This window comes from Sinohyriopsis cumingii, chromosome 14 (assembly GCF_028554795.1).
Source record: "Sinohyriopsis cumingii isolate HCF-2022 chromosome 14, ASM2855479v2, whole genome shotgun sequence".
In the NCBI taxonomy this organism is placed as follows: domain Eukaryota; kingdom Metazoa; phylum Mollusca; class Bivalvia; order Unionida; family Unionidae; genus Sinohyriopsis; species Sinohyriopsis cumingii.
The window spans coordinates 19966343-19991649 of NC_142974.1; the positions used below are offsets into that span (position 1 = coordinate 19966343).

At 35.9% G+C, this 25307-nt stretch overlaps 1 protein-coding gene across 1 annotated transcript in view; it reads left to right on the plus strand.

Moving 5' to 3' along the window:
* LOC149783377 (cholinesterase-like) overlaps nt 1-25307 on the plus strand; it is an 80514-nt gene that overhangs the window by 34317 nt on the left and 20890 nt on the right. Inside the window, exons 7-8 of the mRNA XM_089931607.1 lie at nt 2134-2312; nt 7783-7909. Of these exons, the coding sequence (XP_089787733.1) occupies nt 2134-2312; nt 7783-7909 (306 nt within the window). The remainder of the gene's footprint in view (nt 1-2133; nt 2313-7782; nt 7910-25307) is intronic.

The window sequence follows — 25307 nt, forward strand, 5'->3', positions numbered from 1 at the left end:
CACATTACATCTAATATGTCACACAGTATACATCATAGGATGTAACTTTAAAACCCATTTTTATGTCCATGGATGAAGTTACACATGCCTGGTATACATGTTTCATCTGATATGTTACACAATATACATGTCACATCCAGGATGGTAACCAGTTTATATGTTACATCTAATATGGTATATAATTATTCCCATGATGGTAATGGATATTATTATATACTCATTTTTTTTTCTCTGTTAACTTTACATTGTCAGAATCATTTAGTGTTTTATGATACTGAACACTTTAATACTGCATGACACATGGATCTAAAAATAGTATAGTGTATTATGAACTTCTTTGTAAACAAAACACGTGCACTCATGTAGTAGATGCTTTAGGTTTTAGTTTAATAGATTTGTTTGTGGATGAACTAAAGTTGTTTCATCAATTTGAAAGTAGAAATGATAAAGTGAACTATGTGGACACATTTACTGAGTCACAATTGAAACTTTTAAAGAAGAAAACAAATGAACATTATATTCACAATGTCCACACTAAACATGAGAGACACATTATTGAAAATACCATTCTGATCAATTAAACAGTTATATAGGAGAAATGTTCATAACTTTTCATAAATGGAATGATTCAGACTGTGACCATAGACCAACAAATAGATCTCCATTTTTTATTCAGACATTACTGGTTGCACTACTGGTAATGTCAGAACAAAAAGCAGAGATCTACTTGATGGTCTACCTGTTACGACTGCTCTCTGGGGTATAAAAAATAGCATAGGAAAGAATATTGAGGCCAAGGGCTATCACATGTCTATCAGAGACGTACCATTTTATAAGTGGAAGTACTAAATTCGAGAAAAAAATTGCAGTTGAAGATTTTGGTAGAAAAGTATCGGCCTTAGAGCCAATAAGCCAAGACAGCCAAGAAATTAACTGGCTGAATGGACTGTCACACACTAGTTGCTTGCAGTTTTCCACATTGATTATTTGATACAATGTTTAAGGTTTAGGCTTGCGATAGATGCTATACAGGCATAACATAGCTGGGGTCCCTACAGAGAGATTGCAAGTGACAAGGAACAAGCATGCCTTCTTTAGCTGGTAATAAGAATGGCAAAAACAGACTTACATTTTTCCATCTTGAATTTCCTCAAAATGTACTTTTTTAGTTCTGCAAATGCGAATTATGTGAGCTATATCATGGGTTCCGAAACTTGATTACATACTGTGAAAATGTACTTTTATTTTGACTACATTTTCAGCTGCAATTATATTCTCGTTACTGCACTCAAAATGAAATTAACATGAAACTCCATAGTCTTTTTGATATTTTCAGTTTTTTACCACATTAAGATTCCAGACATTCAATGACAGAATAGAAACATGCATGCAGCTGAGTGAAGACGTGTCCCTCCCTGCTTAAATCATATGTACTTTATGTGGAATTGAAACAGCTAATAAATCCATTCCATAACCAGCAGATCTGAGTAGAATCGACAAAAAGAATCCAAATCCATCCATTCCAGCCCAACTGGAAAAGTTGTTGCAATGCACATTCATTTGCAAGATGACCCTTAATTTCAATTTTAAGTAGACCAAAATATTAGAGCACGTGATGAATTTGAAAGGTCGCTGTGATATGCTATGTGTGCATTAATGTTGTTATTGGGTACTGATGAATTTATGAGTTGTTTCATATATGTATTTTTTATAATTAAGACTCAGGTAGAATAAGAAAATGAGTATATAATAGAAAGGGAAAATGGGAAAATATGAACAAGTTTTCTCAGGATTAATACTGCACTCCCCAAAGGTCATGCAGTTTTAATCCAAAAAAACTTTTTCATATTTTCCAATACAAATGCAGTAACCTATAATTCCTTTCAGATTTCAGTTTGATTTGTAATACCAAGTTTTATTGCTTCAAGAGAAAAAAAAAGAGTGAAAATGTTCTTTTCTTTGACAGATTAGTGGGAAAAATTGCACACTAAACGTATTTTCACAAGGGCAGTATATATGATAAACATCACACAGATCAGTAACTTTTGAAAACATGTAATGCTTAATTTAGTGAAATCAGAAAGTTGTGTAAATTTAACATGTTATGATCACACAATAAATTTAACCTTTCAGCCAAACTTTCATCTCTGGAAAGTGGTGTGTCCCCAGCCCAGTATGAGAATATCATTAATGAGTTTCTGTGGGATCGGAAAATCACGGACATACTGAATACGAAGGAAGCCTTGAAATTCCAATACACATATTGGGCCCAGCCGGAAAATTACACCATGATTCGACAGGAACTGATTAATGTTAGTATTTCTTATACACGATAAATACGTAAAATGAGTTTTGTTAATTACATTTTGAAGAAAACATAGGAACTATGTGATCCTTGGTGTCTGTGAATTCTGTGTATACTTACTTTTCTTTCTATATGAATTGCTTAATTCAGACTTATGGAACACATTTCTTTTGAATTGCGTTAAATGCCTTACACTATGGGTCTCACACCTTGTTTATGTTGGTTGCACGGGCTGTTATAGAAGGTAGCCTGTACTCCTGTGTAACGACTCTATGGTCACAAACTTAAGTAACAGAAAACAAGTTTGCAAAACTCAACAATTTAATTATTAAAGTGATAAATGAAAAAATTTGAGAGGAACTTAAAGAATAATGAAGTGAATCCAAATTGGTCCATATAAAGGCCTATGAAAGTCCTAAATGAAAGAAAAGTCCCTTATAATTTAAAGCCTGGAAATGTACTGGTACTCCAAGAAGCATGATGTTGTCAAGTTGGCATTGTCCAGAATTCTTGTGAATAATTTATAGCCATTTTAGAATAATATTATTGTCCAAATAATGAGCACTTTCTATCACCACTGGACAGTCCAGCAGATTTTTTTCCTCTCACAAAATATCTAAGTACAATGTATAATGCGTCTGCAGACTTACAACAGGAACAGTAAAAATGTGAATGACTCCAGAAATCGGAATGAAACTGAATGCTTATTTTCACCTTATAAACACTGTATATTGTGATTGTAGTTCGTAATAGACCCCATGTGACAACATACACTATTGATTTACAACAAACTACATATATTTACATGATCTCATGCAACCAATGGGAATCCACAGAAATCTTCTTAAAACTTCCATATCTCATAAGTCACTAAGAAAATACGCTATAGGTGCTGTCCTAAGTCCTATTATTATGATTATTATTACTAATTGTCAACATGTACGCAAACAACTCTTTATAAATCCTACAAGATTTGTGTTTTCAAAAGAGCCAAATTACATGCACAGTTTGTAACAAACAATATTCTATACAGTCTACAACCATGAATTAAAATTACAAAAATTAAATAAAATCATATACCAAAATTTACAGAAAATATGGATATACATAACACCTATCAGGTTCAAATCACACTTTGTTCACCTGGAATGTTCGTAGAATTTGGATTCGGCAAAAGACATCACTGGCTAACTTGAAGAATTTAGCTCCTTTCAACTCATGGTGGCTAATATGTAAATGCATTACTTGCATATCCCATGCACAATGGTTAGAAACATAATACTCTTTGAATGTATTATATGCCTGACTTTTCATTTTTCCATTTTTCCATTTCACTCCTTGAATTAATTAAGTTTCATCATTCACATCCTATTTAGAAATAAAATGATGACATGTTTTATATCAGCACATGTCTTGCGAGTTACCTGATAGAGCCTCGATATATGTGATGTAAGTTACCTGCTACAACCTTGATGCATGTGATGTGAGTTACCTGGTACATCCTTGAAAGGTGATGTGAGTTGTTTGATACAGTCTTGATGCATATGATGTGAGTTACCTGGTACAAACTTGATACATGTGATGTTAGTTACCTGGCACAACTGTGATACATGTGATGTGAGTTACCTGATACAGTCTTGATACATGTGATGTTAGTTACCTGGCACAACTGTGATACATGTGATGTGAGTTACCTGGCACAAGTGTGATACATGTGATGTGAGTTACCTGGCACAACTGTGATACATGTGATGTGAGTTACCTGATACAGTCTTGATACATGTGATGTTAGTTACCTGGCACAACTGTGATACATGTGATGTTAGTTACCTGGCACAACTGTGATACATGTGATGTGAGTTACCTGGCACAACTGTGATACATGTGATGTGAGTTACCTGGCACAACTGTGATACATGTGATGTGAGTTACCTGATACAGTCTTGATACATGTGATGTTAGTTACCTGGCACAACTGTGGTGCATGTGATGTAAGTTACCTGATGCAACTTTGTTACATGTGATGCAAGTTATCTGATACAACCTTGATACATGCAGTGTGAGTTACCTGATACAAAATTGATACATATGGTAGCAGATATTAGAGAATTGCATATGGTTATGGACTAAATAAGTGTAGAATTTATCTGGATTAGAATGCAATTGAAATATTGGAGAATGGTTTAAGTCAGTGCAGAATCTCTCTGGATTAGATTGCAGTTGTTTAAAGTGCTCAGAAGCAGTAACTATTGTAGTTTTCTTCACTTAAAAGTTGAGAAATGGGTATTGAAAAGCATTATGTAGAAAAGTGTGTTTACAATCCAATTGCAAAATGCGCATACCCAGATCTGCTGTCATATAATGCACGGGCCGATCTTCGTTGGTGTAGTCTATTAGGAAACAAAACAACATACACCCTGATCAGATTGCTGATTATGTGGTGGTAGATTAGGGTCTGTATTGTTTGCAGATGGAGTAGACTTATGAATATATATGGTAACAGCCTGAGTATAAACTCATCTTCTGATTAAATTGTTTTCTTCAATAATTCTCTGAAGAATTTCTCAATGTTAGAAAGTTTAGCTTACAATGAGCCATGGGACATAGGATAAGACCAGCAACTGTTACTGGCTTTGCTTGAAATAAAATTAATATAATTTTTGTTGTCAGTTGAATATTTCTAGGTTATCAGATGAACATTGTTAGCTCATCTTGATGAAGTAGAGAGCCATAGTACTCCATACACTGGGTCCACATGAGTGGCAGATATATACACATATATACACACACATACATACATACATACATATATATATATATATATATATATATATATATATATATATATATATATATATATATATATATATATATATACACACACACGCACATACATATATAGTCTCAATGCATCTCAACTTTTCCTTCATCACAGGTCATATGCAGTAGTTTGGAGTGGATTTAGCAGCATCTATCCACTGGGGAGGGGGCCAAATCGACTAATTTTATACATATTCATTATTTGTGCATCATTGGGGAGGGGCCAGATGGGCTGACCTTGTACATATTCATTATTTGTGCATCAGTGAGGGGTGACTCGCCAAATGGGCTAACTTTGTATATAGCCATCAATTGTGCATCACTGGGGAGGGGTCCAAACAGGCTAACTTTGTACATATTTATCATTTATGCATAGGGAATGTTAGTCATGAAACATTGTACAACTATGCTTTTAATAGTGGTCACTTCAAGATTACCCAAAGCCTTTGGCTTCCACACTCTAAAATTTGAGTTTTTGCAGTTCTCAGTGATAATATCAAACAGATTTTACTAACAAGATTGGAATAAAGAAAACAAAATGCTCTCTAGTTTTTAGCTCATCTGTCCATCATCTGACAGCCATTTCTCATCTGTTAGTCCATTTCTCATCTGTCAGTCCATTAGCACAAGTTTGTTAGCTGTACTCCTAAACTTCTTAAAGGATTTCCATACAAGTTGACATGTTGTTGTGTATATCCTTAATTTCTGTAAATTTTGTTCATGGCTGTAAATCATAGCGATTCTCTTTAGTTGAAATTTTTTATGTGCATAGGTTCTATTTTAAAATATTAAGCATGTAAAATTGATTGCATATGATCTATAAATAGATGCTTATGTATATGTTTATGCTTACTAATGATACAATTATTGGTAAATATGTTGACAAAATTCAGGATTTTCCCATTGTACAGATTGTCAGCTGGTAACTTAGAAGAATTAAAGTTAATTCTCATTGGATGTGTTAAATCATGTGAGTTCTTCCAATTTGCCATGTAGTAGTATCTTAGAGTCCCAATACATGTACCTGTTAAAACAATGTTGTTGTCTTTATAGACATAGAGTCCTAATACATGTACCTGTTAAAACAATGTTGTTGTCTTTATAGACTTAGAGTCCTAATACATGTACCTGTTAAAACAGTGTTGTTGTCTTTATAGACATAGAGTCCTAATACATGTACCTGTTAAAACAGTGTTGTTGTCTTTATAGACATAGAGTCCTAATACATGTACCTGTTAAAACAATGTTGTTGTCTTTATAGACTTAGAGTCCTAATACATGTACCTGTTAAAACAATGTTGTTGTCTTTATAGACTTAGAGTCCTAATACATGTACCTGTTAAAACAGTGTTGTTGTCTTTATAGACATAGAGTCCTAATACATGTACCTGTTAAAACAGTGTTGTTGTCTTTATAGACATAGAGTCCTAATACATGTACCTGTTAAAACAGTGTTGTTGTCTTTATAGACTTAGAGTCCTAATACATGTACCTGTTAAAACAGTGTTGTTGTCTTTATAGACATAGAGTCCTGATACATGTACCTTTACCTGTTGTTGTCCCTAGAGATATAGAGTCCTAATCTATGGACCTGTATAAACAATGTTGTCTTTATAGACATTGAGTCCTGATACATGTACCTTTACCTGTTGTTGTCCCTAGAGATATAGAGTCCTAATCTATGGACCTGTATAAACAATGTTGTCTTTATAGACATTGAGTCCTGATACATGTACCTTTACCTGTTGTTGTCCCTAGAGATATAGAGTCCTAATCTATGGACCAGTATAAACAATGTTGTTGTCTAGAGTCCTGATACATGTACCTTTACCTGTTGTTGTCCCTAGGGATATAGAGTCCAAATCTGTGGACCTGCATAAACAATGTTGTCTTTATAGACATTGAGTCCTGATACATGTACCTTTACCTGTTGTTGTCCCTAGAGATATAGAGTCCTAATCTGTGGACCTGTATAAACAATGTTGTCTTTATAGACATTGAGTCCTGATACATGTACCTTTACCTGTTGTTGTCCCTAGAGATATAGAGTCCTAATCTGTGGACCTATATAAACAATGTTGTCTTTATAGACATTGAGTCCTGATACATGTACCTTTACCTGTTGTTGTCCCTAGAGATACAGAGTCCTAATCTATGGACCTGTATAAACAATGTTGTCTTTATAGACATTGAGTCCTGATACATGTACCTTTACCTGTTGTTGCCCCTAGAGATACAGAGTCCTAATCTATGGACCTGTATAAACAATGTTGTTTTCTGTAAAGACATGGAATAGGCTGGATTCTTTTAATGGAACAAATGCAAGTGAAAGCCAAAAGAGCACATATTGAAGATGCTTCAGGTCATGTCACCGAGGTAATATGAAGGGAACCAAAAATATTTGCATGAAACTATACTTCTTCTAGGCTTGGATGGATTGTTAATATTGTGCAGGTCTGATTTGCATTAATACCCATGTTCCCATTTTACAATTATTTTAAACAAATTACAGATATTGCAATTATGTATGTACGTACATACGTACATAAGTATGTATATCTGTATGTATGTATATATGCATGTATGTATGTATGTATGTCTCTGTTTTTGTTCATTTAGTTTAAGCTTACTTGTAACTTTTTCTTGTTTGTATGCAGATGATGTCTGACTATATCTTTGGATCTGGTATGGAGGATGCATTGAAATATCAGACCCTTTACAATCGCACCTTCTTCTATGTCTTTGACTTCAAGTCTCGTTTTGATTTCTTACCACCTTGGCGAGGTAAGTTAATGTTGGACTATTATAGTTCAGTACCATAAAAAAACTGACATGGTACTGTAGGTATTTTAGGTGCTTATTAAGGTATGTCTTATTGTGTAACCATACTGCATTAGAACTCTTTGCAGATAAGAAAATACAATGTAGCTGCAAAATAGTTGTACAGTTTGAAATTTTTATGGATAAAATGTGCCTTCATTCATTTGTTCATTTGTTCCATGTTCCTTCAGTCATGTTTTCCGTTATTCATTATGGCACCAGTGTCATGGACTCATTTAAACAATACTTATGATCATTGATATTATAATGTATCTTCAGAAAAGTAACAGTCATTATAAAACGTCTGTTACCTCATTTTCATGCTAGCATGATTTTTTTACATGGGGAGAGTAGAATCCATTGTTGTCTATTGCATAGTGCTCATTTTATTTGAACAAAATTTAGTTCATATTTACTTAAAATTGCAACAAACTTTATGGTCTTGCTGAAGTTTGTAAGAAATTGTAGATCCATTGGCCTTTTAGGTATTTTATGTCAGGGGAGGTAAGTCAGGTTTAGGTGTACTTTATAATAGTTATCTTCCTTTGCTTTTGTTCCACTAGAAGCAATATTTGAACGTAGTAGAGAATGCTTTTAAAAGGAAATGACATCAGCCATTACTGTAATAAGATTTCTAATGCTAATATAAAATCATTAGATATGTAATGAAATCTGATTCTGAGTAATCACTGTAGGAATCGTCATAATTAATTGTTTGTAGGATGCTTAATTATTAAAGCAGTGGATTTTCCCCTAAATGTTTTTCAAGATATCACTGAATGAATCAAGTTTTATATTTCCTTCATTTTTCTATATTTTTGATGAAATTCAGTGCATTGGCTGTAAGTTCAGTTGCACCAGGACCATATGAATTGTAATTTGGACACATGCTGAAGATCAGAATAAGTTAATTTAATTTTTGCACAACAAAATAAACCCCAACAAAATCAGCTGCATTTGCAGTTGGCCTTTCCAAACCAGCCAAATCACAACTTTTTACCTTGTCTTCATACACAAGAGTCAAAAGCTGACCTTAATGAACAGTTTTTTTTATTTTACTGTTTAGGATTCAGAGCTGCCTTTTGTTAAATGCAATTAACATTTTTTGTTCATTAACAAATCTACAGGAAATATCAGAGATAAAAATATTATTGATTTTCTTGGGGACAGAACAGAATGCAATGACAACTAAATGGCTCAGTCAGTGTAATGAGACCTTAAAGCCTCCAAACTGTCAGTTTTATTATTACTTTTTATTTTTAATAATCCGCTATATATCCAGTCCACTCACATTATCTTGGATTTATTTCACCTATATTTGTAAACTAGATATGTGGATTTTAAGAAAAGTTAGTCAGTCATTGAAAATTAGGTCACTGTGACCCCATTATTTTTATTTGTTCAGGAGTAACTTTTGTCTTTTTCAATTTTCTGTTTGTTGCCCCATTGGTATTTATGATCCTATTTCACCTACAGATATGAAATTTGGATGACTCAAGTATAGTAACACTAATAAGCTAGCACTAATGCATTTTGGATGACTCAAGTATAGTAATGCTAATAATCTAATACTAGTGCAACTTAGATGACTCAAGTATAGTAACACTAATAAGCTAACACTAGTGCATTTTGGATGACTCAAGTATAACACATCTGAGTTAAATATAGTGCACTTTGACTGAGTTTTCATATTTAAGAGACTTGGTTAAAACTACCCCTTTGTACACTCGATATATTAAGCCCTTTTTCTTTTGCACTCTTTAATATTGATATGAGATTGCATTTTAAGAAGACTAACTCACCCATGTAATAACTGACTCATTGTGATATAATTTTCAAACTAGATAAACATGTGATGTGATGTGATTTTGATTTTTAACGTAGCTTAACAATTTTTCAGTCATATTGCTATGATGTCTGCACTGTGGCAGTTTATAGTGATGTCTAACACTGGGGCATCATGCTGCAGACATGTAGCAAGATGTCCCACCCAGTCACATTATCCTGACACCAGGTTGACCAGTCCTAACACTAACCTCTTAATGCTGAACACCAAGCAAGGCAGTTGTTAGTACCATTTTTGTAAGTCACTGGTATGACTCGGCCGGGGGTCAAACCCACGACCTCCCACATCCGAGGCGGATGCTCCAGCCACTAGGCCACCAGATCGGTCAGATCAGCTTGTATTTAGTTCTCTATTTGTTACATCATCAGTATTTACATCATCAGTATAATTTAACATATTTCATGTACACATTAGAAAATTGGTCTGTGCATGCAGCTTAAGGAGAGTAACTCTGCCATGACAAAACTAGGTAACTATGACCTATTTTTATGCCTTTGTGACTATTTTATGGGGTGCTGACTACCCTCTTCTGCTAAAACAAATAGCCTGACTTAGTCTAAAGTACACTATCTGTAGCAGTTATTAAAATAGGGAAAATGAATTTTGCCAGACTAGACAATACCAGTTTCTGAAAGTGCAATGAATGAATTCCCAAATATATAAAATGTAAAAAAAATATTAAAAAAAAGTATTAGCTCTTTTTTTATACAATTTACCTCTCAAGAACAGAAGTGAAAATGACCACGTAGAGCTAGCACTTTTTTGAAAGATGCATATCTGGAGTAAGGCCAAGCTGTATACTCTATAACCCATATTACACCCGTCAATCATACACCAAAATAAAGGGAATTAAATGTTCTTTAAACTATACCTAAGATATACAAGGTCTTTTTTAAATAGCCAGTATAACCTGTGAGGGAAGCCAGGGAAATTATTTTTCTTTAAAATTCTAACCCTAAGCAAAATATGAAACTGTAGAGTGCCACCTTATTTACATCCTCTGTTTTTAAAACCCTATTATATCCAGACTGAGGCTTTGTATAATCTTGAACTGTTGAAATTTTTGTTTGCTTTATGAGGTAAACCATCTCCAGTACCATGCAGATCTGACCCTTTAGTGCAAAAGGGGACATATTCATTAAAATGCATGAAGTATATTGCAAATGCAATTCTTCAGTGCAAAAGAGGACATATAATTCATTCCAATGCATGGAGTATATTGCAGATATAACCCTTCAGAGCATAAGAGGAAGTTCACTACATCTTTTGGCTTGCAATTATGGCAGAAGTACTACAAATTGTCGGCTTGCCATGGTTGAAGACTCACGAGAGTAGTCTCCCTTTGGAAGAGGACTTTGTGCCATATCCCATAACTTCTAAGTTATAACATCCACTCATATCTAGTCAGCACACTCTTACAAGAAGCCTTTCAAATGTTGACATTGAACATTTTCATGAGTTGATGAGTCCTATGGAGCAATACTTCTTACTGTATCTGGCTATTTTTCCATTGTTGAATTTGTCTAACTTTATTGTACATGAAGCAGAGCTGCACCATATGCTAAATTGATATAGATCTTATAACCTGTCTCCACACTATGCCTTGTGCAGTAAAACCTATTATAGACCTCTGTTATGGGCAACCACCTGTCATTTCTGACCTCAGTTATAATGCATAGATCGAATTTATACATTCTTTAAAAAAAAAATAATTTAAAAGAAGTTTGGCTACCAGTATCTGAAATTTTATGGGCATACTTATTTGGTGTTTCATATTTTCTATTGTAAACCAAACTAAAGTACCTGTAGAGTATCCCAGCACTTAGCCTGGTTCCCAGCCTTATTGTAGTGGGACCATCGTAGCTACCGACAATATGTATGAGTAGAACCCAGTATCCAGCCCCATGAATGACTGTATTATGAGAACAGAGACAGACACCACTGACCTTTATGTAATCATTTGTAACAACAATTGCTTGAATAGTAAAGATTGTTCTGATAAAAACAAGCATAAAAGAAGGGAATAAAATGGATTATGGCTACTGGTTTGTATATAGTGACAGATAATAGTCTGTAAACCAGGCTAATGTACATGTCGCAAATTTGCCATTGTAGTGTTGAAATTAAGGTAGTGGTCACATATATTGTTTTGTCTTTAGATTTAATCCATATTGTCTGGTGGTAAATAAGGTCTTTGTTTATTTAACCAGCAAGTAAGAATCATTTGAGTGATTCGAAGGATAGTGTTAAAGATTTGTTTCTTGGGTTTTTTTTCCCCTGATGTTACATTGATTACATCCCAGTAACCAAGCTGTTGTCTATTCAAGTTGGTACGACCTAGATGCACCATTGTCTTTGCAACTGATACAAATTAAAAAGAGCACACCACACATAAATAAGCAGTTTAAACATTGGTACAACAAATTTAGGGTATTATAAAGGAAAAAGATTAAATCAGAAACGATTTCATATGCTAATACATATACATGTAATCAAAAAATGTAAATGTGATTACATGTTTAATGATAGAAGTATATATTTATTTTTATATAATTTTGTTCTCAGATGAATGCATACAGTATTTTAGCAAGAACTATTAATACAGAATAGAATATATGTATAGTGATTGCAGTTGTTTTTCTTTACATTGTTCTGAAACTGTACCTTTGAAACTGGTCTTTTTGTACAAACCTGATATCAGTCTTGGTCTATGAGATGCTTCGGCCCAAGATGCCTGATATCAAAGTAGGACTGTGGATGAGATACTGAAGTTCCATATGCCTGATATCAAGGTAGGACTGTGGATGAGACACTTCAGTTCAAGGTGCTAGATTCCACACTAGGAATATGAGATACTTCAGTCCCACATGCCTGATATCAAGCTAGAACTGTGGATGAGATACTTCAGTTCCAGATGCCTGAAATCAAGCTAGGACTATGGATAACTCATTTAGCAATTGCCTTAAAGCTTCCTTGTCTCAGTGGGAAGACTTCTAGTATGGCTAGACAGCACACTCAATGGGCTTCACCAACACAGTCTAAGAGTTTACAAGTAGTGACTGCATCATCATACTCTACAAAAGATGACAAACCTTGTTTACAAGCACCATTGTCTTTGCTTCACCCAATGATGACAGATCATGCTTACAAGCACCATTGTCTTTGCTCCACCCAATGATGACAGATCATGCTTACAAGCACCATTGTCTTTGCTCCACCCAATGATGACAGATCATCGCTTACAAGCACCATTGTCTTTGCTCCACCCAATGATGACAGATCATGCTTACAAGCACCATTGTCTTTGCTCCACCCAATGATGACAGATCATTGCTTACAAGCACCATTGTCTTTGCTCCACCCAATGATGACAGATCATGCTTACAAGCACCATTGTCTTTGCTCCACCCAATAATGACAGATCATGCTTACCAGGTCCATTGCCTTTTGCTTCTCCCAGTGATGACAAGTAGAGATTCTGCTTTCTTGGCATCTTGAAGAAGTGTTTTGCCAGTTTTCATCAGAATTTTGTTCCACCTCCACTTACTCCCACCATCTCTCAATCCATTATGCAAGAAAGACCAACCAGCATTCAAACAGTTACCATAGTCTGGTCAAATGGCTGACTTACTGCATTGTTTATAAAGGCAATTACAGAACCCATATGTAAATAAACGTTTCTTTTTATGGCAATGACTGCTGTCCATTTTCAGTAAATCATTCTATAAGACATGTACACTGACGTTGAGGCTTTCAACAGAGACATAACAAGCCTAAGAATTTTGAAACTCTTGTCAGTGGAATCACTTAAACCACACAAAAGTGGTTCTGGAACTCTTTTGCTATATACAATAGACTCTCAGCTAGACCTGGTATTAATTCCAATTTCCATGCTTGCAAGCTACACTGTGTAAGCAGCAGGGAAGTCGTACAGACCCCCTGGCTCAGATAAATTTAAGCCTCCCACCAAACATTTCTCCGTAGAAGCCTCAGAAAGCAGAAATAACGCCTCCTACGCAAATTAATCCGCAAAATTTCAACCCAAAGTGCATTTTCAGGCATAAAAAAAACCAGCATTTTTTGGGGGGGGGTATTGTAAAATTTGTTTGTGATTGCAAATTCCGACTACAATTTTATGAGTAAATTTGATCAAGACCAACTCGATACCTACTACGCGGATCATGAAGATTAATCGTGACAAAACCGTGCGGTGTTGCTTGAGCGTGACTGAAGAAATTTTTAAACTTATTTATATCCATGTCGCCGTTGCACCAAGTTTGATGAATATTCCTCAGTGTGTGAGTATCAACGCCATTGAAAACCGATAAAATATTACAATTGTCTCTAATAACCTTCGGAATTTGCGTATATCGCTGCGTCACGTAAATCACATCGGTGTTCTTGTGTCGGCCACGCGAGAATATCCTAGCTGGGTTAGTTTGCTTATCCAGCATCACATCATCGAAAACAACAAGATTATTAGCATCACCGTCTAAATTTTCCACTGATGGAGTTTCATTGATATCCGTTATAAATTCTATTGTGCCATCCTCAGTTTTATCGCTAAATTCCTTTAGTACTTTATAACATCGCTGATCATCAACGGACGGCGCAACCAAATATAATTTATCCCATTTTAGCCATCTCATTATCAAATTTAGCAACAATTGCGTTTTTCCAGAACCAGATGGTCCAATAATTATCATTCTTATCGAATTCGGTAATGCTTCGGTGTGCTTTACTTGCTCGCGTTTTTTCGTGGCTGAAAAATCAATTACATTCATGTTATTAGAATATTATGGATTCATATTGTGTTAAGTGTCGCACTCGAACTGCTACGATAAATCCAATCGAAGTCGTTACACGCAACAACAGGAATGCAATTAAGGGAGAATGTGAAGTTTGCAAGACAATCAAGTTTAGATTTGTAAAAAAAAAAGTAGAACCGGAGGAGACATCGCAACCTCCTTAACAAATCTGCCTGGAACTCCCTGGGCGAAATATCCCGGAGAGAAACATTTACCAGGATATAATTACTGCGGACCTGGTACAAGGCTAGATATAAGACTTAACGATAATAATCAACCAAATCCTGGCGAGGATCCAGTAAACGCTATCGATAACGCATGCTACTATCACGATCTTGCATATCGCAGCGGAGATTTACAACAAAGACATCTCGCTGATATTAAATTAATTCACGCAATAGATGCTATTCCTGATAAAAATTTCAAAGAGAAATTGGCAACTTGGTTAATAAAAGGAGCAATGAAAGGTAAATTAGTACTAGGTGCTGGTAATTTATAATGGAGCAAATATATTATTCTCCGCGAGGATTTTGGCGAGGAAAATCAGCAATAGCCAAACTTGCTAAGGCAGCAAAAGTAAAGCAATCTGTCGCTGAATCGTGGCTATCGAGGCAAGCAGTCTGGCAAATTTATCTTCCTCCGCCTAAGAAAATATCATATGCGAGTTTCTCTGTCAGCGTCCCTAATGAAGTCCATCAGGCTGATCTTATGTTTCTTCCTTACGATACCGTCGACGGAGTTATATACAAATATGTTCTGACGGTTGTTGATATTGCTAGCAGATACAAGGAAGCGGAACCGTTATCGAATAAAACAGCAACAGATATTGCTAAGGCGTTTAGCGAAATTTATTCACGATCTCCATTAACATGGCCGAAGCTTCTCCAGGTTGATCCAGGTCGAGAATTTCTTGGCGCGGTTACTTCACTGATGAAAAAGAATAATGTTAAAATCCGTCGCGGTATTGTAGGTGTTCATCACAATCAAGCTATCGTTGAGAGATTCAATAAAACTCTTGCAGAACGATTATTCGGATATCAGTACGCGAGAGAATTTATCCAAGATAAACGATCTCACGATTGGGTAACAAGATTACCTCACGTGATTAACGCGCTAAATAATGAAGTAACACGAACGATATCAATGAAACCCGCAATTGCAATTACAAAAACAAAAATACCACTAAAGCGAGATTCTACTATTCCACCTGTGCTAGGTAGCGTTATTGTAAGGTATTTGTATAAGGAAGGAGAAGCCGAAGGTGGCAGAAAAAGAGCAACTGATCCAAACTGGAGTGTTACGACACATAAAATATCAGCTGTAACAAGATCATCAGGAAGGCCAGCAATTTATTTTCTAGATTCACTAGCGCCACAACGCGGATTTACCAAAGAAGAACTACAAGTAATTCCAAAAGATACTCAATTACCACCATCGTCGTTAATGTGAAATTTAATCCTACCCAACTGAGATAATTTTCTTACTCGAGACACAGCTAGATAAACTAAATTTGACCAGGAAATTCTATCATCGACAATCCAGACTTGACTATCTACTGTTAATCCCTGTGACGAGTGTATCGTTGCTGCGTATCCGAGTTTCCATGGCGATCTTTCTGCGTTTATTGCATCATTGACAAGATTAATATCAACGAAAATAATATCATTTAAAACTAATATTTTTTCTTCTCCACATGGCAAAATAACATTGATATTTTGTTTTCTAGTATCAGTTGGCCTATAACACAACGGCACCTGCAACGTTGGAAATTTATCACAATGAAGTTTGAATAATATTTCCTGAATAACATCGCGAACAATTTTTCTGCTAGCAACGATCAGATGATCTGGACGCCACAAAGTTAGAAAATTATCCATCGAAGTTTCGTCGATTATTTTTCTCATCACATCACATTGAAATTTATTAGGTTGCAATCGAATCATTTTTTTAAACTCGGTCAGTAAAATATCATTAGATCTATAATCAGCGTCAATTTCTTCATAATAATCTACAAAATTTCTAAGCCACCTGTGAGGAGATTCACCATCAATAGGATCAGGTTGCCCATGATCGCCGCACATTATTACTGCAGTATTTTTTTCTTCCAACCAACTTAGGAATGATTTTAGTATAACTAAATTTACTGTGCAAATTTCATCAAATATTATAATCTTGTTGATATATTTGTTTCCCATTCGAGCCGGATCCCACAATCCACCGCTGTACTTGAAATAACTGTGATAAGTACAAGAATTAACGCCACGTTGTTTTATTTCTCGCGCTAATCTATGAGTTGGAGTCAACACGATCATATCAGAATTTGAAAATAAATTTATTGCTCGTGTTGTTTTACCACTACCACCAGGACCATTTAGGTAAACGAATTTGTTTCGTGAAATTGGATCAAACACTGATACTGCTGTTGATACTTCATCACATTGGTCTTTATGAAACTTATCGCAATCTTCTACATCCGCGTCCTCACAATAATCTAGAATATCCTCGTTTTTTATTCTCCAAGTTCCCCAGGAACCATCGGTAATTAAATTCTCCAATCTGCACTGGAATTTCTTATCGATATAAAATGAATCCGTTGCAACCCTTACCGCGATATCAGAAAATTTATTTATCATTGACAGCAAATTAATACTCACATAAGCGAGCATTGATGATCTTAAATGAGTATACTGTGCTGATTCTCCATCAAGATAAGTGATCACTGTACCTAACTTCGTTCCATCAATAATAATATTTTCTCTGTTGCAAAATATTCCACGAGACACTGTATCGGCAATAATAAAATCCATCTCAGCATCATTGATAAATAACCTAGCGTGGCGATGTTTATGATCAACTGATCCTCCTTGAGTAAATTTACCAATTATTTTTCTTCCAATATCTTTCGCGTTTTCACAATCCGTGGGTAACCACACCTCGGTCTGCTTTCTATACGATATAATTGCTTCACTTACCGTCAGCGATATCAACATCGACGAATCCAACATATATCTCAACAATACCGTAGGGACCCATCTTCGCTGAGATAAATGCCGACCAAACCAAATATAACAAATTTTATGCAAATTTTCAGCAAGTTCGAATGAAGTAACATGAGCGAATCCTGTCATGACAAAATCGGGTAACGGTCCGTTAATTGCAACTCTAGTCATCTCGTTGGTGGGATGGCCAAATTTAGTAAAGTAATCTGCACAATCGCCATACCCAAGGAAACTTCCAGGATAGCATGCGCTCATATCAACGGAAATCATATCTTCGAAATAGTATTTGGTATTCCATAATCCTCCATGGCCGTATTCGATACAGCTAAGTTGAATATCATTGAGAAATTCATTTCTTGTAGGTTTCCACGAATTTCTTTCTCTAGCAGCGTGAGCAGCAACAGACGGAACAGTAAAGCAATTTGTCAGTAATCGATCTGGATTTGACGAATACTTCTCCGCGATATTTTTCATCGATTCATGTAATATTTCATCTCGGTAAATATCTCCGCGTGGTAAGATAAATTGATCGTATCTTTCTTCGCTAGAAAATAACCAAATCGATATTGGATCGGACTTGGCTAATAGTTTGATAAACCTAAACATTGCATCGGAACTATCTTTGGATTCCACGGGATAAAACTTAACAACACGATCTCGCGGAAATATCATTACCGACTGACTCCACGCATGTGAATTATGATCAACAATTTCGATTGGTGTTCCTCGAGAATTATACGGCGATGAATATAATATTTCACCCGATAGTGTTTTAACCGTAATAGGAAATTTAAGTTTCTTACTTAACGCAGCAACATCATCGATTGATGCGCCATCAGCAACTGTCTTTGCCCATAAATTAATTTTATCCAATCTCAATTGAGTCAGACCAGATCCGCGACGGGCATTTTTCATGTGCTCGATAACTCGCTCAGCTACACAATTTATCATCGGAGATTCCCTCATCGCGGGTAGATTTTTCACATCAGGATTATTATTCAGCCGATAAATTCCATAAACAACAGCACTAGAAGGATACGCCCTAGCATAATAAGGACCATCAATCCCCAGCAGCAATCCCGGTTTCGAATTTTTATCAAGAACAACATTTTTCTTACCGCCACGTACTGGATCTCGTTTATCACGAATAATCCAAATGTCATCGGGCATTTGTGCAATAAATTTTATTCCGAAAATAAATCTCTCTTCTTTGTGTGAGTTTTTTATATGTTCGATTATCTTCTTCGCTCGCTCCAGATTCATCGTAGCATCAACAAAGTTAGTTTTCCAAGTTGACCAGGTATGAATCGCTCCATCATCAAAAAATTCCTTCTTCGCACTATCAACTTCAGGAATGATATATTCTGCCTCATCAAGATCAAATAAATCCATTATTATATTTTAGACAAATGTTTAAATTATAATATGCAATGCAAATGGATAACAGTCGGATCAACAAAGTCATGTGACAAATCCTGCAGAGGCGAATACTGTGGTGCTCACATATACGAAATTCGACGAGGCAACAAAGGACCACAACGATGTTTAGTTTGCCAAGTTGGTATTCGAGGAAAAACAAGATTATGTTTCTCTTGTGGAGGAAAGAAATATCGTGAGTTACGGAGATATTATGAAAAAAGATCTTCCTCAGTGATAAAATGCGAAGAAGATTATATTAATCGTTTCAGAGCAAATTACGATTTAAACAAACAGAATATTGTATATGAATCACAAATCAACGATCCCTGCAATGAAAATCTCACACGAGTATAGATCTCATCCTACCATTAAGAATTACGAAGCATCTGCCGATGGTAATATCAGAAATATCAAAACAAAGTATCATCTCGGTAATGTTTGTAATTCGGGGTATTTGGCGTGTAACTTCAACGAGAATAAAAAAATAAATTATCTTTCTCACAGATTTATATTCGAGTGTTTTCATGGAATCATCAAGGATAATTTGGTTATCGACCACATTGACGGAAATAAACTTAACAACAAACTTTCTAATCTTCGCGCGGTAACTCCGAGTGAAAATGCAAGATTTGGTAATACCAGTGGCGGACGGCGACCAGCTAAGGCGGTTAAATCGATAAATCGAGAAACAGGTGAGGAGATCGCTTTCGAATCGATGAAATCAGCTGCGAAATATTATAATATTAGTTCAGCATCGGTGCGGCGAGCGGCAGAAAAAATAATCCACGCTACATTTTCATATAATCTCGGCAATTGGATCGAATTCTCCTATACTCGAATAATATTTGATTCGGAGAGTGACGAAGAATAATTGAATATCTCCGCAAAACAAAAAAAAAATTAATTTTTTGAAAATTCTCCTGGATTTTATTTATTTTTTTCCCCCAGAAATATTTCTGGGATACAGATTTGGAAAATCTCACTTGCGATTTAAAAATCAGAGATTCTCACGATTTCACCAAAAGATTGATACTCACAGTTTCTCCTCGTATATCAAGTAAATTTCCTTTTTGATCCGTTAGTTTGAAATTTATTCTTGTCAATAATCGATTATGACATCGCAGGTAAAACGGATTCATTGGCTCCTTGATTATCAAATAACCAGGAGATGCGCTAGGTGAAAATGAATACAATATAAAACCCTGATGAGCTTGATTTGACTCTGACGAATCCACGTTGTAACTACCCTCGACAACGTCCGCGTGAAGATAAATCGCGATAACTTCCGTTATATTAACGATACCCGGCGATATATGTCGTCCACCTTTGTCAGGATCGTTATTGTGTTTAAGAATCAATTCTGAATGTATTTTTTTGGTCCATGCGGCATATAATTTCGGAAATAAATCATCGATGGTATCAGTGACGGATTTTCTCATCGCATCAAAATCAGAATTGGGAAATTTGAAATTTGGCAGTGTTTCCTCGGTTAATTCAAATACTCTCATGAATTTTTGTTTCTCACCCGAGTTCTTGATCAACTCGAATTTGCTAATAGGAAGAACATAGTCGGCAATTGATATATCGTCGACTATCGCCCGAATAAACATATCATGATAATATTCAATATCATTCGCAAGTTGATTTAAAATTTTCACGTGTTTTATAATTTCGCTACATGAACCAGATTTATTTAGGATGCATTCATGAAATGATCCTCGCAATAAATTTAATTGTAATTCGTGTTCTTGAATAAACTCGTCTAGTGTTCTTCTTACCAAGATACCGTCTATGGGGGCTATTATCCTGTTAATGTGGGTAGCGTCGAAGATTTTCACATCTGGGGGGATTTTAGGAAGAGGCAGCCATGAGAGAATTCTTTCGTTAATAAAAGTGAAAGCGAATATTACTAGGTTAATTTTGTGGTTATTCATGAGATTGATGGCGCTGTGGATCAGAGGTTTGTGTTTGATATCTCCATACCATCCTTCGTCGGTTGTAAAATCTTCCTTTTTTGGTTCCGGTAGTTCTGGAAGGGTTTCATCATACCAACCTGGAATAATAACATCCGATTTCTTTGGTTTTATCAGAGGTGCGACCTCGGGCCAACCTAATATATTCCTGATCGATGATTGGTAAATATCTACCACGTACGGTGATTTCACTTCTATCATTGACGATAGTGTTGGATCATGTGAAGATATCTTTATTCCCGGAGTAGCATCGCCGGTTAAATTTGATATTCTAGTGGTAAACTCATTATTCAGCTGATCAATTTCGTAACTACCGGTTGGTATACCAACGACGATCCAATCGGGTGTTCCATCGGGTTTATTCTTATTTGCAAAAACAAGTGAATTATTTGGCATCAAATTACCAAATGATTTCGATCTAACATTAGGCCAGCTATTGTAGACGCGCAATTGTGTTAACGCAATTTCGTTAACGCTAATTGGTGTTGAAAAATTAATACTAAACTCGGGTTTCGTTGAACTTAGCGATATTAACGTTGTTGTCGGCGGCGTCGTGTTTGTCACGATCTGGGCTAACTCGGACATTATTAATATTCATTTGTTCAATCTCCGAGTAAATACTGATCATTGCAGAAAATTCTAGATCGGATATAATACCATCGTTGAGACTTTCAGAAAGTAACAATGATAACTTCGAGTACGCGTCATTGATCTTAGTTAGTTTGTTTTTGTACGAAGATAATTTCTCACTTGTGCACGATGATATTTTTTTCGCGATGATACTAAGAACACCCGCGATTGCTGTTGTTGACGAGATTATTATTGTTGCTACGATTGGCGCTATCATTGTTACCGCGGATAGAATTATTCCTGCACCAGCAACTACAGCTGATACCGCGTACACTGCAACATCAATGATAACTAATTTGCGCTGGTATTTATTTATTTTTGTTTGATAATCGTCAAGTTGTTTTTTTAGTGAATCCTGCCATGATCGCGCCTGATTGTAACGGTAATCCGATGCTGTCATTTATTAGTATCCTACGATAACAATTGCATAATCATTATTTATCCAAATACTTCCAATCCCGACAAAAATTCGAAAATTACAAAATAATCCACCGGTCCTGTGGTAGTTCTATCTGGTGGTTCCAGATTGCATACTGTATCCTCATCTTTTTTTAGTGAAATAATAAAAGATGAGGGATAAAATTCGTGGATTTTATGCCATGATCGGATTCTAAATTTCGTATCAGAGATAATATGTATTCGATATATACCGGTAATTGGCACGGTGAGACTAAAATCGGTTGTGGCATTTTTAATACTCCAAATATAGGATTTTGTCCTTAACACGAATGGCACACTGCAGGTAAGATTTTTTGTTTCTACTTCCTCTGGTATCGAAATTCGCGATAATCTTCCAAATTTCATTGATGATAATTTTGTGCTGATTTCGTTGATGTTTGTTGTTAAAGTAAGAAATTTCTCATTGATATCTTTTATTTCTCCGTGATACACTGATGGATCGAGTTTCTTATGTGTTAGTTCAAACATTTTATTGATATTGTCGTTAACTTCCTTAATGGTTTTTTTTGTTTCTTCATGTGATTTTATATCGACTTTATGTTGCAATAACATATGAATTACTTCGAGATTATCTTTTATTATTCTAATCGCTTCGGAATTTGCATCATTTCCTTGAGATGCGTTTATTTTCTCGATATCTTCGTTGATTTTTTTTATTTTCTCGCTAAGATCGTCATGTGATGCTTGATCGGCTTTCTTATCTGATACGGAGGAAGTATCAGTTGATGTTTTTATATTCTCGTCAAATTTTTTGCTAAATTTAGCTAAAATATCGTCAAGTTTTTTAAGATCGTTATTTAGTTTGTTAAGTCTTTTTGTCATTCTATCTTGAAGTTCGTCGTGTAATGCTTTATCGGCCTTCAGGGGTAACTTTGCTATAATATCGGCGATATCAGCAACAGATTTTAATACCATCTCCGATTGGCGAGTAAATTGACTAATATGATCGCGGTATTCGTCTCGCTTGATTATATCAGTTATTTTGACGTTGCTAGTTTGTAATCGCCCTTCGGTATTTTGAAATACAGCAACTTCACCAGGATCAACTTCTGACAGTGATAAAAGATTGTTAATATCGCTCTTAGTTGCAAACTTTGATGTATCGATGTCGACTACGTCTTTTTTTTCTTTCCTAAAGAGAGATCTACCGTAAATGTCAACCATGATATTTATCTACGGTATATTCAAATAAAATTTTGCGAAAAGGACGAGATGATTTTGAAATTGCATCAAGGACGTTAATTGTCTCTGGACCGCATATTGGTGGATCTGCTAATGTTTGTGTTGGAAGTGTTGAATACCAAACCGGAAGTTTTAGTTTTGACACGTATTTGATAAATTCATTTGGCGGTGCTAATCCGTATGAGTCGAAGTAAATGATTTCGCGAGGATTAATCGCATACGCAACCCAGTGAGTGCCAGGACCGGAATTTTTATCAAGATTTATTATTCCTGTCTCGGTAGGATTTGGTTTATCTGGTAGTTGATCTCGCATAAATACGCCTCTGAAAAATTTTATTTTCTTTTTTTTTGCTTCACTGATTAAATCTAAATTTGAGGTTGGTAGGCTCGACTTAGACCGGATCCGTACGGGGGTCGTCTTAGGTAAAGGCCTGATCCTTGTTGCGGCTGCAATAATTTTGCGAGAAGAGAGGGGAAGAGAAATCCTCCCTTTTTTTTGCGATATCTTCCTCCGACGATCTTCTTTCCTAATACGGTACCCATCCCACTAAGTGCACCTAATCCTATTGTTTTTGCAATCATGGGGGCCGCTGCAGCTATTAATCCTGGAATAGCCGCGAATAAAGGAAAAATACCACCTACTTTGATCATATCTCTGATTGCACCTATCGAGAGATTCAGGCGAATACCAGTATTTGCTGATCTGGCTCTGGTGAAATGTCCGTGTTGATTTTTAGTTAACGATAGTTTGTTAGGTCCACCGTGAAGTTGATTACTTTTTAAGGTTAAACTTAAACCTCGTCGCGCTGTTGTTGCTGCATGAAGTTTTTTTATTTGACCTGGGGTCAGAGTTACGCTGACGTGATCGTATGGCATATTAATAATCACTTAATCTAAATTTAGAATTTTGTTACATGTTCTCTACGGGTGCGTCGATAACTCTCATTCTACCACTGATACCCTCCAGGATCATTGTTCTATCGCTGAGAATAACCGCGATTGCTCTTGCCGGTCCTCCTGTGTTAATTCTGGCTTTGAAATGAATATCGACAACCGACTGCTTTACCAAATCGAGATGTTCCAGGGAAAAGTAATAGATGGGATAGAGAGTATTAAAATCTAACTGTGATATTTGCAATCCGGTATCAATATTTTGATCACGACCCATAAAACTTAGCAAGCGATGATACGCGCGCGCCGTGGAATAATTTTCAAAATCGATGGCTATTTCCTCAGATGGCTCCTGTTGGCCATTTATTCTCAACGATACGTTTGTTGCCTCTAATCTATCGAATATCATGTTACTATGTAATTGATCGTCTCTGATCATGCTTTGCAGAGCAACAAAGATATGTCTAGGTGCGGAAGAGCCTTGCTGTGAAGCAATTCGCCAGGTAAAAATTCCGTCCAAATTAACATTTTCGTTGGAGTCAGTCATTGTTGTCAACCAAGACATGATGGATTTTCCTCCTTGATTCATAAACGACAGTAATTTTTCTTCTATGATCATTGATGGAACTATTGCTGGCATCCACAAGGTAATTTTTTCAAGGACAACTTTACCAGGATCACCAGGATCTCGCCAAATGGCTCTGTCATCATTGGCATCTCGAACGAAAGATATCGTATGCTTCGCTCCGTAAATAACTTTTCTGAAATGTCTGCAAAATCCAAAAATATGAGATAATGGAATTGCACAGGAGAATTTTCGTTCATCTCCCTTCAACATATTTTTTCTTATGGCAAATCCAAGATTGTAATTGCCATTGGGGGCAATCATCGCTGAACGAACATCAGCGGGTTGGCCAGCGGGGTCTACCGGTCTACCGATATCAAATGGTAAATGTTCAGGGTAGTTGGAATTATCCTTGGCAAACATCATACTAGGACCGGCTGATCTGGTAAAATCATCCGAGTATCTTGCTAGACCTATGATAGTCGTTGCTATATCAACGTTGTTCGTAATTGATTCAATCTCTCTTCCATCAATCATGTAAGTGGCATTCTTGAATAATGCCATGATACCATTATTGACAAAACCAACAC